Source organism: Dipteris shenzhenensis, chromosome 18 (genome assembly GCF_047967505.1).
Source record: "Dipteris shenzhenensis isolate YYH24624 ecotype China chromosome 18, Dip_SZ_1.0, whole genome shotgun sequence".
NCBI lineage: Eukaryota > Viridiplantae > Streptophyta > Polypodiopsida > Gleicheniales > Dipteridaceae > Dipteris > Dipteris shenzhenensis.
Window position 1 is genome coordinate 30236081 of NC_141613.1, and position 15192 is coordinate 30251272.

The following is a 15192-nucleotide window of genomic DNA, read 5'->3' on the forward strand; positions in this document are numbered from 1 at the left end:
GCACAAGCTTATACAAACCTGTTTGGGGTTAGGGTTAGGGTTTCCAACCCTTGTGCCTTTTTAGCACTCTTTGTGTTAGTGATATGCACATTATGATCACATGGATGATGTTGAGATGAATCTTCGACACCTTCCCTCAAGATCAACATCATGGAATAGGCCTTCCCTCAAGATAATGATTATGTTGGAGTAGCACGAAGACAAGGTGATGAAAAGAGAGATCGTTTATTCATGAATAGAGGGCCATTATATAGGCACCATGTTATATCCAGTGTACATCATATGTGATGTCACAACAGAAGCCACCAAGATCCTATAATCAAGCCACCACCTCCATGAATCTCTCAATCACACACCACACACCTAGATTCACTCAATCACACCTATTGACACCTAACCAAGCACACCATGTATTCACACACTCACAACCATAGACCTTAGGACCCTAGGTATGCTCCCATTACATTAATTTGTCCTTCAGATTATGGCGAATGGAAGAAGGCTTGAACATTACATTCCACCACATTCCTTTAATGTTCCTCTAAGACCTTGTCGGTGTTTCTAAAAAAGCTCTTTCCCAAGTGATTTGGTAAAGATATTTGCCCCATTGTCTTTGGTGTCACAATGTTGCAATGTGATGTCACGAATTAACACTCTTTCTCTGATGATGTGCCCTCTGATATCAATGTGCTTTGTCCTGGAGTGATATACTAGATTCTTGGCCAATGGTTGAGCCAATTGATTACCACAGTATATTGTTGTGGGCTTAGACTCATCAAAGTAATCTATTTTTTATAATAGTATTTTGAGCCATATAGCCTCACATGCACATGTCGTGAGTGCCCTATATTTTGCTGCAATTGAAGACAAAGAAACTGTTGGTTGCTTATTTAACAACCATGATATAGCACCTTGACTAAGGTGTGTAGATCTCCTGGTCTCATGAACTCTAGCATAGTCACTATTACGGTATCCATGCAACCTTGGATGACTTCCTTTGAATTCTATTCCAAACTGTCTTGTACCTCTGCTGCACCTTAAGATTCTCTTGGCTGCGTTCCATTGAGATTTTGTTTTGGATTTGCCATAAACTGTACAAGTGAACTTATCGCATAACAAATCTCTAGCCTTATGATACTCACATATATAAGAGATCCAATGAGCTACAAATCGTACTTGTCATTGACTGTAGGCTTTTCTGGGTCTTTAGTAAGTTTCAAACTCTACTCCATGGGGGTCACTACAATCTTGCATCTGCCATATGAAACTTCTTTAACAGACTATACACATATTTTGCAGGCTCGTGAAGGTGCTGCTTGAGTCTCTCCAAAACCGAACACCAAGATAATAGTGCATAAGTCCAAAATCTTTCATGTCGAACTCTGCAGGTAAGTCTTGTTTCAACTTGTTTATGAAGCTCTCATTCACAGTCAGATTATCTACATACAAAAGTGCAATAGTAATGTCTTCTCCTTGAACTTTGTAATAGAGAGTATGATTTGCATTGGACTTGATATATCCCAGATTAGCAAAATACATGTCAATTCTGTTGTACCAACTTTTGGGTGCTTGCTTTAAGCCGTAAAAACTTTTCTTGAGATGCCAAACTTAATTCTCTTTTCCTTGTTCAACATGCCCTACTAGTCATTGCATGTAGACTTCCTCATCTAAGCAATCATTGAGAAAGCATTTTTCACATCTAGCTGGTACACATTTCTATTTGCTAAGTGATATCAAAAATCTTTGCTACTGGAGCATAAGTCTCATCATAATCTTGACCATATTGTTGTGCAAAACCTTTTGCAACTAGTTTGGCTTTGTATCTTTCAATGCTGCCATCTAGATTGTACTTTACTTTGTAAACCCATTTGTTTGCAATGGTCTTTTTTCTTGGTGGAAGGTCACATAAATCCCAAGTGTTGTTTTTGTACAAAGCATCCATCTCTTCATTCATAGCAGTTTGCCATTCTGGCTTATCAATTGCATCCTCAAAGTCCACTGGCTCTTCTATAGCCATGATGGTAGTCATAAGAGCACACTTGGTGGTTTCAATCTAAATTGCTTTCCTTCCTAAGCATATGTCAACCTTGTTGGCGGTCTGCTTTCTTTGGTAGACCGTTTGAGTTGTTGTACTTTTGGAAGTTCCTCTAGTAATTCTTGCTCTTCTTCATCAACCTTCTCTGTACGTGACTAAGTAATCAGTGTGATCATCTCCAGTGGATTTGATGTTTTCCATTTTGATTTTTCATCAAAAACTACATCTCTAGAGATTATGACCTTTCCGTTGATGGGATTGTAGAGCTGGTATGCTTTGCTCTCTTCACTGTAGCCAACCATGATGCATTTATGTGAGTTTCATCCAACATCAGCGACGACGATCATCATGAATGTGGGCATATTCTATGCAACCAAATATGCGAAGAAGCCCAATGTGTGGTTTGCATCCATGAATGCCTCATAAGGTGACAGTTATCATGCCCAAGGTAAATGCCAGGTACATCCCAACGGTTGGGCTGTTCGCCCATTAAAGCGGTCCCTTACCTTGAATTGGTTTAGTCAAAAGCTGATTAAGCAAGTAGTTTGCAGTGTGAATTGCTTCTGTCCAATACTGATCCAAAAAATGCTTCTCATCGAGCATTGCTCTAGCATTGTTTGCTAAGTCTCATTCTTCCTTTTAGCTATTGCATTCTACTGATGAGTATCTACACATGCGAATCGATTTTGAATGCCATTACTTTTGCAAAAGTTCATATGTTAAAAACTTGTATTCGCCTCCTTTATCTTATCTGGCAACTTTGATCTTTCTGCCTACCTGGTTCTCTACCATGGCTACTCCTACTTGTAATCTCACCCCGTTAGGGACAGAGCTCTAGCTACTATAAAGTTTCTTTTTTAAGACCCTTTGAAAGCATATCCAAATGCATATCATACATCAGTTATAGGGCTTTTGTCTCTCGGCTCATTTGAGCAAATTTGTAGCACCCCTTTCACAAGGGAAATTTTATAACAAACAAGGTTTGAGAGTTTTATCTCGCCTGTGTGCTTGTTAACATTCTTTTGTAATGCCAAAAAAAAAAAAAACATTAGTGGGGCAAAATAGGGCTTGCTGTGGCCCTGTTTTGCCCCACTAATGTTTTTTAAAGTTCTGTTAAGGGTCGCTATATACTGACCTTTACCAGAGTGGCTATATAGGGACGCTAAATAACGAACTTTGTGCCCCTTAAAAAAACTTTCAATGAAAAGAAAGGTCGGTATTTTCGTTGACAAACAGCCTGTGCCTTGTAGTGATAGTTGATGAGGTGGCCATTATAAGTACCGTTCATAGTCAGTGGATGTTTTTTCTCGAGCGATTTATGAAAACTTTGAAGGGATTTGTAAGGCAGAGAGCAAGACCGGAAGCAAGCATGACAGAGGGATGGCTTGTACAAGATTCATTAGTATATATCATGGAGTTTCTTGCATCCATGGATCCCGATATGCCGCAGGCTTAGCATAACAAGGATGATGATCGCATCGTTGGCGAGGTTCCCCAAGGAAAAGGGATTGAAAGAAAGATGAGCGAAGAGAAAATGGAGAAATTCAATAAGTTTTGTGTCCTCAATAGCAAGGAGATACAAAAGTGGATTGAGAGATATGAAGCGGCCAAAGCAGAAAGAATAAATGCACATGCACAAGCAAGCACAACCATATCCACAAGATCCCACCCTTCTCCCCACTCACATGTCACTTGATTGGCTACAAGTGGCTCTATGAAAAGCCCAACACGATGGAGAGACAATAAACGAGCACAAGCGAGAGTTATCATTTGGATGTATGATGCATGTAAGTTTCTTACCTCGACGTAATTAAGTTATTTGTGGCAATATATGCTATAAAATAGATGCATCCTCATTGTTTTAATGATGCTCTTTTGCAATACAAAAAGTACAATGCATTATGGTCATATGGATGACATTTTTGCATGGAACACATCGATTCAAAGAGAGTCACATATGATTGTGGAGTCATGGCTAACTTCACACAAGATAGCCGAGAAAGTGCTTCGAATACCAATCTTATCTCATTGCAATTGGATTATTGTGGGGCCATATGCAAAATCTATGAAATTGATTTCAGACGATTAAGTATTTTCATTCTTGATGTAAAATGGTTTAGAACTATTTACAACAGTTCGACCTTTTTTAAACCCGCCGTAAGCACCAATGATTACCACACCGCACGCGCTAAGTCGGCACTTAATCATCGGAACAAGGCATGTGTGTAGTAGTGATGGATTCTTCCAATGCATGCATGCAACAAATGCGGTATTTATATATTACCGCTGGTTATACTAACTCTACTACCGGTACTATATAGACTACCATGGGTAGAGTCACAATTCGGGGCAAGAATAGTGATAATACCACTGGTAGTAATACTACCGACAGTTATGCTAACAATACCGCTGGTAGTATTGAGAAATTACTACCGCCAGTATATCTCCGGTTTCTAGGTCAAGGCCACCTGATAGCATTTAGTCACTATTCTATAATTCAAATTTAAATGAAGCATTTTTAAAAGAAGATAGACATACTTCCATTTGATGTCCATTTCAGGCTAGGAAACATTCATCCATGGATGAAGGGATTTTTCGGAGGCATTATTAACAAAAATGCCTCCAATTACAATATCAATTGTGATATATGTGTCCAGTTGTACCCTCATAATGGTATTAGTATTTGAGGAAGGCTATGAGGAGGGAGGAGTAGGTAGCTGGGAGAGGACTGGGTGCATCTAGTGATATTGTGTGGTAGATTATACTATCAGATTATGACCTAGTAGTTGTAAATTAACAATGATGTTTCTTAATGAGGCAAGCTCTGACATCAGCTTCTTGCCCTTTCTAGGGACAATTGCTTCCCAACAAACTCATCTTATTCTTTGATTGTCACAGGCTTTCCCAAGGTCTTGATGCACCACAGGTCTAAGAAATAGTTCGTGTGTTTAATAGCCAATCTCTAGCAAATGAGGATACATTATTAAAGGATGCCTGCACATTAGATCGAGGCTATCTTATGATGTTTGATAAAGCTCTTAATATTATCAGTAGATCCATATTAGCACTTGGAGTGATGACAATCATAAAAGAGAGTGCTCAAAGTGAGGGAAAGAGGTCATTGCAAGAGAGCAAAAGAGAGGGCAAGAGTGCAAGAGATCAAGGGAGGGAAAAAATAACAAGGGGAAGAAAAATAAGGCAAGAAGCCCGAGGAAGTGACTTAAAAAATGCATCACTTCCAAGGAAAAACCCTATAACACAAGTGTCCTAGGGCCATTGTTTCATGATGCAATTTATGCAATGCTTTTATTGCTGCATTTTTACAATTTTAAGAATTGGTCACTAAGCATTGCTTATGTGTTTTTTGAAAAGCATCACTAGCATGCATCGTTTGGAGTGCAAGCTATAGTAGTGTTCATTAACTATGCTAGATTTATATCATTTGAGGGTCTCTCATAGGTAGACCTTTAGATAACTTGTCGAACTCAGATTTTGCATCGTTTAGTTTCAAAAGTGGCATATCTACGATGTGCATGTGTTGTTGTAGGTTAATTCGTTTTGAATGACTCCTTCTTTGTGATAAAAATAGGAGAGATGATCAATGAATTTCATTGTAATAACTTTATAAGAGGCTCCATAACTACGGCTCCCATGGTGATGAATGTATTTTGAACATTCTCTAACAACAACCACTTTTTATACACACCACATCATTAGCCTTTTGATAAGGCATCTTGAGTTTCTACCCACATTGAGAAGATGATACTGTCATGTGGTGCCATCTTGCATGCATTTTAGTTAGTGCTCAATACTTCTAATTTAGATATATGCTCCCTTTTATCTAGTCTATAACACTTGTTATTGAAGAAGATGATAAAGATGTCAACCCAAAGCATGGCATCTGTCTGCCATTGCACCCGGTTGGCAAGGTCATCATGACCTTCATACTGCAAACTGCTCTTATGGTCATGAAAAACCCCCCTCTTCATATTGTTGACTCCCGCTTGACTAGGCATGGTTGATTCCATCTCTCTCCTCCATGTTGCACACCTTAACAAAAAAGTCCTCTCAAATGCTTCTCACCACTCTTTTGCGCTCGCTCTTACTTATCTCTTCCCCTACTTTTCCCTTAGTGCTAGTGGTTCAAGCCATGCGTGCGAGTAGACCTTACTGTGTGTGCATAAAGATTGATCGCTTTGACACCAGTATTTGCCACACAATAGTGAGTAGGCATGCATGCATATGTGACAATAACTCCCACACTATGCATTCTTTATTTTTCTAATTACATGAAATGCAAAGGAATTGTCATGCACCAATCGAAAATTTTAAAGATTTCCTAAAAGCTAAGAACTTTCAATGCACAAAATATTCCTTCAATGCATGCAACAAATGCATGCACAAATATTGATTCCTTCAATGCATGCAGCAAATGCAATAATTTATATATTATTGTCGATAATACTAACTCTATCGGTGGAAGTATATAGATTACCACTAGTAGAGTCACAATTTGGGTCGGAATAGTGATAATACCACCGGTAATAATACTATCGGTAGTTTTGCTAACAATACCACTAGTAGTATTGAGAAATTACTATCGTCGGTATATATCCAGTTTCAAGCTCAAGGCCACGTGATAGTGCAAAGGCCTGATGATGCCCATGATCACATGAAATATGCCATTATGACATGTAATCACAAGAAAATTCACGTGATTATGTGAATATGCAACCCATGTTCTGTAAGAAAACAATACAACGTTTGTGCTCAACAGATAATAGGATCTCGTATGCAAGAGAGAAAAGCAGATAGTATGGAGAATCAAAAATGTGATTACTGTAGAACTGATACAATAGATGGCGCTGCCTCCTAGCCGTGCGCTCCTGTGAAAGAAGCTTTGATGGCGAGCTAGAAACAGTAGAGGACAGAGGCTGGATGCTAAGGAATCAGGGTTGTTGTAGCCAGTGATGAAATGGGATTCACGGGCTTGCTCTTATATAGCCGCCAGTTGTAGTTAGTTAGACCCAATTGGGTGACCGAGCCAGTCCGCCCAAAACGGCCGACTGGGGGTCGGTCCCGAAATAGGCCACCGACCACATGATAGAACCGTGGCACAAAATAGAGCCATCCGGGATCATCTGGGACTCTAAACGGGTCCTGCAACCCGAGAGTGGGCTGCCCCGCGAAATGCTCCATCTACCCTCAATGCGGTCAGTCATGGGATGCCTTCTCGCACTTGCATGTAGCCTAGTTGGTAGTGTGCCAACTCCGTCCAGCCATCACGCCACACATGGCTCCCATTTGGTGAGAGCACTCAGCAATGTATGCAGCAGAACTTCATGACTGTGATCCTGAATGTGTGAAACATCAATGTTGAGCTCCAAGTGGACAGCCTCAGAGCTGGCCAAAAGTTCTATTCTAATTGAGCACCAAAAGTGGAATATGGTCCAGCCCCTACGTAACATGTTTCCTCCCTTTTCCACGCGCCTCTAGAGAGCTTCAGTGGCTTGAGCCTCCATAATAGATGAAGTGAATGGGAGAAATCGGCCCCTTTGTAAGTGAGGAACCTTCCCATCCTGTATTTGGCCATCTGGTCCTCCAAACAGGGCCAACCAGGCCTCTAGCTGGGCCAACCTTTGTCCCCATATGCCAACCTACCTGCTCCCCCAGACCGACTTGGACATGGCCGACCCAAAGTGGCTCTTCTACAAGGGCTTCGATGCCCTACTTAAGCCCCATTTGGCCCTCGCATGCACACAGCCCCTTCCAAATAGGGGTACAATTGCTCCGTCTTTCCCCTTCTAGAATGAAAATCGTACCTTGTCGTCCTCATCAAGCAACTTTGTTGAGACTTTCTAGGGGAAGGACTGGTAATATATACTAAGATACACCAGAGCCTAGAGAGAAGGCTATCCATTATACATGGGTACACTTGGATGTCAACATACTGATTAGAGCCTGCATAGATGGAAGAGTGCCAGGGTCCAGGTGGGGTGGTAGTTCTTCTCTGCTCACACAACGTTGGCAGATATGCTTATGTGGCAGCCAGATCTATAACAGGTCTCCCTCCCCATGGCCGCCTATGGAGCTGCACATATGGCAAGCACCCGTGCATGTAGATCTGCCCATGTGGCAGCTTGATCTACTACGTGGCAGTCCATGTGCTTCCCAATTGGCAGCCCCAAACTCTTAGCTAGGATTTGCCAGGGATTGAGCCTCTTTGTCCTCCTAGTTTGGGGGCTCGCATGTGAGAGATTGACCCTTCTTTCCTCAGTTCAAACAACAGCTATGCAGCAAGGTCTTCACTTAAGTCAGTTTGGAGGGAGCAGCTTGCCCTTCAATAGAACTTTGGACAAAAGCTTTTAACTTCAGCATTTCACAACCAACCAAAGTCTCCAAATGTGGCCAATGTTGGGGTGAAAGCTAATGTCACTTTGATACACTATTAAGCTTTGATTGTTCGATTCAGTTCATTCTGGATTCTACAATCCTACTATACAAACATGCACAAGTGTCTAGAATCAAGCATAGTCTACATGCTTTTGAGATAAGTTGCATACAAGAGAAGTCATTGTTCATGAGCATGGGAAACAAATACTTGTTTAATAACGATGCTAATCAGATTCTCATCTACCAGCATCATTCATCCATAGATATATGCACACACAAGATTATCAAGCTCTGCCAAAGGCTCTTCAGTAGGCCAATGGGGCAAACTGAGCCTTCAAATCCTACGACCCATCTCCCTAAGTAGTATAGCATCCCCCCTTTGCCACCCAAAAGTATAATTTTAGCATAGTGTGCAGAACTATTCTTCTCTTTCCCCTTCTTGTTCATCCTTGAACAACACTTTTAGGAAAAGAATCAATATTATTGTGCTTCCTATGTATAAATATATCCAAATGATGACTTAAAGCTCAGATTCTTAAGAGAGATCACCCCCATGCGTGAACGCGTATAACCAAGTCAATCCTTAGCAAGTTGTTAATACGCATTTTTGATTACTCATGTAAATTGAATAATACGGCACAAATCCAATAAAAAAACAAGAACTTAAAATGCTGAGGAGTTATCCATAGCATTTTATCAGATACTTTAAAAGACCAGAGTGTCATTTAAGTTTAAAATTTCCTTTAAATAATAAATGAATTGGAATGCCCATACGTCAAACCTTTTCCTTTTTTTCTAGGTTTCCCCACTCACCCACATGCTTCCTACCCGACAGGGGTATCAATATCCCCAGCAGGACAAAGAGTTGAGATATTCAACCATGTAAAGGTTAAAAGTCATTGCTCCAAATGATCCATTGATGTGCCACCATGGTCTCTTTCAACGTGATCAACCAAGGAGATAGGATCTTGAAAACCCCTCCCACACTTTGGACATAAATCAACAATTTGTTGATTGATACCACTCTTGGCTGAGCTATGAGCACTTTCAACGTGTTGAATCAAAAGTGATACCATGGAAAATTGTGCCCCACACTGAGGACACACCTCTATGGATTTGGATATGAGTGGTCTAATTGCTTTGGATCCCTGTCCAGGTTTCTCTAATTGGCCTTTATTGGTCATCCCTCCCACTGCATTAGCATGCTAGTGGTGAGAGTATTAAATTTACTTACACCAGCCTCTACAGAAGATTGAATGGTTGAGGCTACTGATTGCAACCCTGTTCGGACAGCATCTATTGACGAAGTCGAACCTTGTCCAGGTATAATGGAAGCTCTTTCTCGAAAAGATTGTACAAAACGATCTGCAAAAGAAGGTCCTCTTTTCCCTGTTTCCTTGCAATCATGATCTGGACCAAATCGGTGTTTCAAACAGACCTCCTGCTTACAGTCTTTGCACACCATCTTATTAGAGAAAGTAAGACTTTCTCTGCAACCACGTACAGGACGTCGAGGTTTTTTATGTACTCGTGCATAATTGCTTGGATCACAATTCATTCTCACATGTTCCTCCCATGTAAGATTGGGATCTTCGTTTGGCACTAAGCGAACTGCCTTGGTGCAAATGGGGCAAACTAGAACAGTAACATCTTTGTCCATTGCCTTTGAACAATGGTGCTTACTATACAAGCGATGATCAAAACAAAAAACCTGCAAGACAGAGAGCGGTAAGAATGGATAAAAAATGTCTAACAGTCCTAGAGGTCAAAACATAACATTTTACGGAGATCTTCCCCACATAAATTGATACAGTTCTGATCTGGAGCTCGCCAAGGAAGATTAGCGTGCTGCATCAACCTTTTGGATTGAATGCCAAAGATACTTGGAAAGTACAAGGAAACTAAAGTGGAATCCGAAGTGACATCCTTTAAAAGGCTAAAAACTAACATTGAAGAAAGAGAGAGGCATTGTCAAACTCTACCAGAAAATAATATCATACTGGGTTGGGTGGCCGAGCAACACGAAAACTATGAAAAGTTAAGGTGCACACATAAAAAAGCCTTGGGCATGTTTTTATATTTACAAATACCGATTGATATAGGTGATCAAGAAGGCTAATTAGCAAAGCAAAACAAATCCTCGAATCCGTTAGGGTGCAAAATGATCTCCGGACATACCTAGTGGCAGACATCACATTTGAAGGGGAGGAAGTCAAGGAGGTTGCAGTCCTGGATGGAGCAGTGTTGACCCAAGTCGGGAAACTCAGGAGTACCCATGTTTGGCTCTACATCCAAGCTATCTGAGAAGCTAGACAAGAGAAGCAGTGTTGACCCAGGTCTATGGCAAATGCAAATTAAAATGAACAAGAAGATGAATTATGTTGAAGTATATGACAAGTGCAAAGTGCAATGTAACAGATGCAATGTGTTATGTATTAAACTCAAATTCCTATGTGCTAGATACAAATTGATCTGAACCTAAGGAAGGGCATGTTCCTTGGTCTTATAATTTTTAGAGAGGAAGCATGCCAACTCTCCCCTCACACAATGTGTGGTTATGTGCTAAATGCAAAGTACTATAAGCCAAATGCAAAGTGCTGTATGCCAGATTCAAAATGCTATGTGGAAAATTAAAAGTGCTTTGTGGGAAATGCAAATTAAAATGAATAAGAAGACAAGTTTTGCTAAAGTATAAAACAAGTGCAAAGTTCTATGTCCCAAATGCAAAGTACTATTTGTTAAACTCAAATTGCTATGTGCTAGATACAAATTCATATGAACCCAAGGAAGGGTACATTCCTTGGTCTTATAATTTTTGGATCGAAATGCTATATGCTACATTCAAATTACTATATGCTATATTCAAATTTGGTACCAACATAAACTAAAGATGTCATAAATTTTTCATGAAAAATATGAAGTGTTAACAACCTTGATATTTTGTTTGCAGATTATTCGAATTGGTGAAGTTCAAGTCACTTTTAACACTCTGATCTACAATAGGATAATAAAGTAGGTGCTTCTACTTTAACATATAATTTACTTTACAAATATGAAAAGGTCACTTATTGAAAGGAGAGAACGTGCTTCCTATGTTAGCATAAAAGACGATTACAACTAAGTTTCTCTTCATGGCTATTCATCGATAAATTTCTAAGAGAATGGAACCCAATTATTTCTCAATACATTTTGAAGATGCAATATTTTGTGTTTTGTGGTAGAATAGGATTTAACATAGGTTCTTTTACAAAGTTAAAATCAGTAATATCAATACTAGAATCAAGTATAACACCATATGACTTATCCAATACGTTCATAAGTTTGCATGTAGAAAATGGCCTAGGACATAGATAAAAAATGGCTTGTAAAGCATGCACAGATATCCATTCAAAAAGTTGTACTCGGTTCCCTATGATCCATACTATTTACAGAATGTATTAGGTGTAGATATATTTCAAATGCAAATGCTTTCTATAATCGATATATCCCTAAACGTTTTTAAAGTTATTACATCTTTAGCCCATCTTTTTGAAGAAAAATGTTAAACTCTCGACTGTTCCACCAATTCAAGATCTTCAAAATGATGCTAATAAAATCTTTAAAGAATAAAAGTGTGAGGTTTCTATACAATTCCTTGAGAGGCATTTCTATACAAGGGCGGCCAAGCAGATCAGAAGAGAGTTCCTGCGGCCTTGGCGCCTTGGGGCACGATGGGCAGCAGCCCACCTTCGCGACCCAACTCGTAAGCTACCCTTTGGCGGAACAGAACCCCATTTTCCCGTTCTTCTGGGGGAACCTGCAGGTTTTTGTCGATGGAGGCCTTAATTTCTCCATAGTAGCCCGCAGAATTCCTATAGAGCTCGAACACCATTCCTAGTTGCATGTCGTGCGAAAAGCTCCCAGCAAAGGCTGCAACAAGGCTGCAGATGGCTGCGTGCACGCCCAGGTTAGTGCTGCTGCTCCACGCGAAACCGTCTATAGCATTGAGCGCAGCCCCGGAGATGGCAAACAAGGGCGCCGCTATAGCCAGACACTTGTTGACCTTCTGGACATTGGTGGCCCAATTGGTGTAAGTTTGGATGTCGGAATCGTGAAGCAGGGTGGCTACGTCTCTTAAATCGCGAGCGATGGAGTCGTTCCACCCGTTGCTCTGGCAGGCCGGCTCTGATGGTACTGCGGAAGGAGGGTCGCTCAGAATCGGAGGAACGACTCGAGGCGGGAACTTGGGCAGCCCACCGGGCGTCAATGGCATAGGGTATGCCCTGTCCAGGGCTTGGAGCCTGCCCCTAGAATCTTTAAGCAGTGCTGCGGTGCGTTGCCTTAGATGAGGAGGGAGTTGCAGTGCGAATTGGATGTCATTGACGAGCTTCTTGAAGAGGCGAGAGGCAGTTCGCTGTTCTTCCGCCAACTGAGACGGTTGAAACTGGTTGACGACGGACATCATGAAAGCACACCCTGCATCCAAGAAGAAGGTGGGCAAGCTTAAGCTCAAGCTATGTTGCTGTCCATCCAGGCCCGCCAGGACGGTCGCAGCCATGGTGGCCGCGGTGAGGGTGTTCTGGAAGAGCTTGTTGCAATTGTCCCGCTGTTGGGCGAGGATGGAGTGCATCTCGGCTCGATCCGCTGCTAGGTTTGCTAACAAGTGCAATTCTGCTACCGCCATCGAATCTTCTTCCTCCTCCGAGTCGCGCCTGACTCCTGGGGCAATATTTCCTACAAGGCCATCATGGTTGTCCCAGAAAGCCAGATGGTCCGCCTTCATGGACGTGTAGATATTACCGGTGGGGGGGGATGTTGATGAAGTGGACGAGGGAGCATCCTCAAGACGTTGTGGAAGCTGGGCATTCCTGGCCGAAAATGACGCGCTGTGATGAGAGGCACAGCGGCCGTTGACTGTCTCCACCTTTGAATATATTGAAAAGAGGCTCAGTCGTGATTATAAGTTTGACCGTGCCCCTCGCATTGAAATTCGACGGGCACTCGCCTTTCTTGCCTTTCAACTTTCTTTTTGGTGGTTTTGTATTCTTCCAATTCAAAGCCATCCCAACGGGATTCACTCCCACTCCCCATGGTTGATTGGGAGGGTGCACTCAGAGCGTGCTCTTGGCAAGGCTTGGACTCCAACAGTGACACGCTGACCTATAGTCAAATCATTCGGACTGACCTACAATGAAGACTTCAAGGCGAAGAAGATCGAGCACCAAGCAAAGGTGACCAAAAGTCACACCAACCATTTTAGCAAGTATTCGTAATGCATTTGGCATGGAATACCTGCGAAGCATTAGAGGGAGGTAGTATACAAAAGAGAATGAGTGGCCATTTGTAAAGGGTCATCGTCCCATTTTTCTCGAATTTCTTGCTAGTCTACTAGTCTTGGTAGTTTTATGAATTCTCATGTGACTGCGAGAGCGATTGGTACTTGTGCACAAACTTTTGAGACATAGGCATTATACTTAGTAGGTGATGTGTGAGTAGTTGGTGTCACGGTGCAAGTAAAGACAAGGACTCAAGTATGCTAAGTAGGGTAATGACAATAATACCACCTTGCACACATGACTAAGCAATTCAAATGGAACAACGCTTTCGTCCAATCACTTTTAAAGCTTTTATTGTTTATAATTCACGTTTGCCTACTATTATACTCATGATAACTTATCCCACCATATTCCCTCACTAGCACACCTAACATCAACACTCCCTACTAAGATCGCCAAAATGTGAGCTAAGAAGCATTGTGCTAACATATTTTGCCTAACGAAAGCTCTCACCATTCCAAGGGTGAGTTTGGTGTGCATTACAAACCTTCACATAGAATACTTATTCATATGTGGAACAATCCTAGATTGACCTAGCTTTCTTGTCATCTTTCCTTTCTTACATGGAGTGCTCCACTTCCACATTTGTGAATACATGGCAATTTAAGGTGCAATTTCGAGCAACCCTTGGCCACTTTGGTCACCATCTTGCAAGACATTATCTACATCCTATGATCCACCTAGAATCACGAGACTTTGGGTTCTTGAGCGACCACCAAAAGGTGGGCATTGCAAGGCATGGCATGTAGGTCTCTTTGACATTTTCATAGCACGAGGGATTCCCTAGTTGTATAGCTCCAGCCCCCGCGGGTTGTTAGCCCCTATTCCAAAGATTACCTAGCTAGTGAGCTGGGTTCTCTACAACAAGCTAGTTCACTTTAGCAAGTTTTTGGTTCCTTTTCTCCCATACTCAACACCTTGGGATACTAGATTGTATGGTTGGTTTTTAAAAGCTTTATTAGAAGTTTAGTTTCTTTGGGGGGGGGAAAAGAGTAGATGCTCGTTAAAACTACAATTTATGGGTTTGTTTTTGAAATCATCACCTCTTTCAATTCACAACTTGGTGATGACTAAAAGCTTCTTCTTTTATGGACCTCCAGAAACTAACAACATCTAAAAATTGAATGTCAAATGGTCCTTCTCATACCTCAGAGGAAGGCTCGACACCCTAGGCAGCCTATCATATGGCTACGTGGAGAGATGAGCATGGATGAAGCAGCATAGTGACTTAAGCGGATATCTTCATTGAAGTAAGGAATTCAATAATTATTAACATTGACAACTTCAATAAGAAGTGCTATAGACTAGATACAAGCGAGTAGATATCTAAACTAGAAGTGTTGAGCACTCACTAAAATGCATGCAAGATGGCACCACATGACATTATCATCTTCTCAATGTAGGTAGAAACTCAAGATGCCTTCAAAGATTATAAAATCAAAAGGCTAA

At 41.3% G+C, this 15192-nt stretch overlaps 1 protein-coding gene and 1 pseudogene across 1 annotated transcript; both read right to left on the reverse strand.

The window, feature by feature from the left end:
* Positions 1 to 9288: 9288 nt before the first annotated feature.
* On the reverse strand, positions 9289 to 10705 carry LOC147891086 (zinc finger AN1 and C2H2 domain-containing stress-associated protein 16-like; annotated as a pseudogene).
* Positions 10706 to 12098: 1393 nt separating this feature from the next.
* LOC147891087 (putative F-box protein At4g22030) lies at positions 12099 to 13247 on the reverse strand. Its single transcript, XM_087389146.1, has one exon. It carries the CDS (start codon positions 13188 to 13190, stop codon positions 12099 to 12101), a length of 1092 nt encoding a protein of 363 aa, XP_087245272.1. The 5' UTR covers positions 13191 to 13247.
* Between the last annotated feature and the right edge of the window lie 1945 nt (positions 13248 to 15192).

Excerpts from the sequence above, each read along its gene's own strand:
- LOC147891087 (XM_087389146.1), bottom strand. The coding sequence starts at position 13,190 with ATGAAGGCGGACCATCTGGCTTTCTGGGACAACCATGATGGCCTTGTA.